The sequence below is a fragment of the Limulus polyphemus genome, unplaced genomic scaffold (assembly GCF_000517525.1).
Source record: "Limulus polyphemus unplaced genomic scaffold, Limulus_polyphemus-2.1.2 Scaffold12419, whole genome shotgun sequence".
NCBI classification, from domain to species: domain Eukaryota; kingdom Metazoa; phylum Arthropoda; class Merostomata; order Xiphosura; family Limulidae; genus Limulus; species Limulus polyphemus.
The window spans coordinates 2,284-3,279 of NW_013678029.1; the positions used below are offsets into that span (position 1 = coordinate 2,284).

The 996-nt window shown below is 40.0% G+C and overlaps 1 protein-coding gene across 1 annotated transcript in view; it reads right to left on the bottom strand.

Annotated features, from left to right (window-relative positions):
• Window positions 1–655: 655 nt before the first annotated feature.
• The window catches only part of LOC111083959, a gene marked incomplete at its 5' end in the record, with an annotated part of 6,346 nt that continues 6,005 nt past the window's right edge, over window positions 656–996 (bottom strand). The window contains one exon of the mRNA XM_022380717.1: window positions 656–829. Coding sequence (XP_022236425.1) covers window positions 656–829 — 174 coding nt within the window. The remainder of the gene's footprint in view (window positions 830–996) is intronic.

A 996-nucleotide genomic window follows, 5' to 3' on the forward strand; every position in this document is an offset into this window, starting at 1 on the left:
GATATCGCCTTTTGACACCAGCTGGGTGGTGACAGCAGATACTTCATCAATCTTCTTTCTGTCTAGTTCCTCAAAGTTTCTACTACCTGGTATGTTTCCTATTACCAAGACGTGTATTGGTTCATTGATACACATGGCCTCAAAGTTTCCTACATAATATGGCGTATCCACCTTTATTTTTGCTATGGGAAATTTTCTCACTGTCCAATTAATTAGCACACACACAAGAGTATCTTGCCTGTCATCTGATCATTGGATGCTAAACTGCATCCAGTGTCTCGTAGAACCTTCACTTTCTTGTCCCCAACATAGCCTTCACATATATTAGCAGATTATTATTTGTTGGCATCTGTTGGTATTTATCACATCCTCCCATCACTATTGGCACTGTTGATCCATTTGCTAACTTCAGCCGACCATTAGTCGTGCATTAATCAATCACGTTTTCTCGTATGGAATTTGATAAGTAGTCTTGAATATCTTTCTTCTGGCAGTAGCGTCTATAATGCCAGTCACTCTTTTCTTGTTTCTTACCAACACTGTATTTGTAAACGGCTCCAGCTGCTGTATGTTGAGATTTCTGCTGTTGTTTCCTATTAATGGACTTGCACTCTTTTGCAATGTGCCCCATTGTATAACAAACATAACATCTTTTTTATCTTCTGTCTATTAGCCTCCTGTAACCTTTGGTAAACTGCTTCTGGGCAGCCATTACTGGTTTCAAATTTATCTGGACATTGTTGGACTTGCCAGTTATACTACCTCCATGTGCTTCCATCGACTGTTCTGCCAACTTGATCATCTTGTCTACATCTTTTGGTTCTTTCTCCTTCAAAAACAGTGACATGTCAGTTGAACACGTGGTAATGAGCTATTCACATACTAATAGGTTTACAAGTCCCTCAAAGTATTTTCACACATGGCCATATCAGTCCATCTGGTGAAATATCGCCACAGACGTGCCACAAACTAAAGTACAGTTTCTCCAGTGTCGGG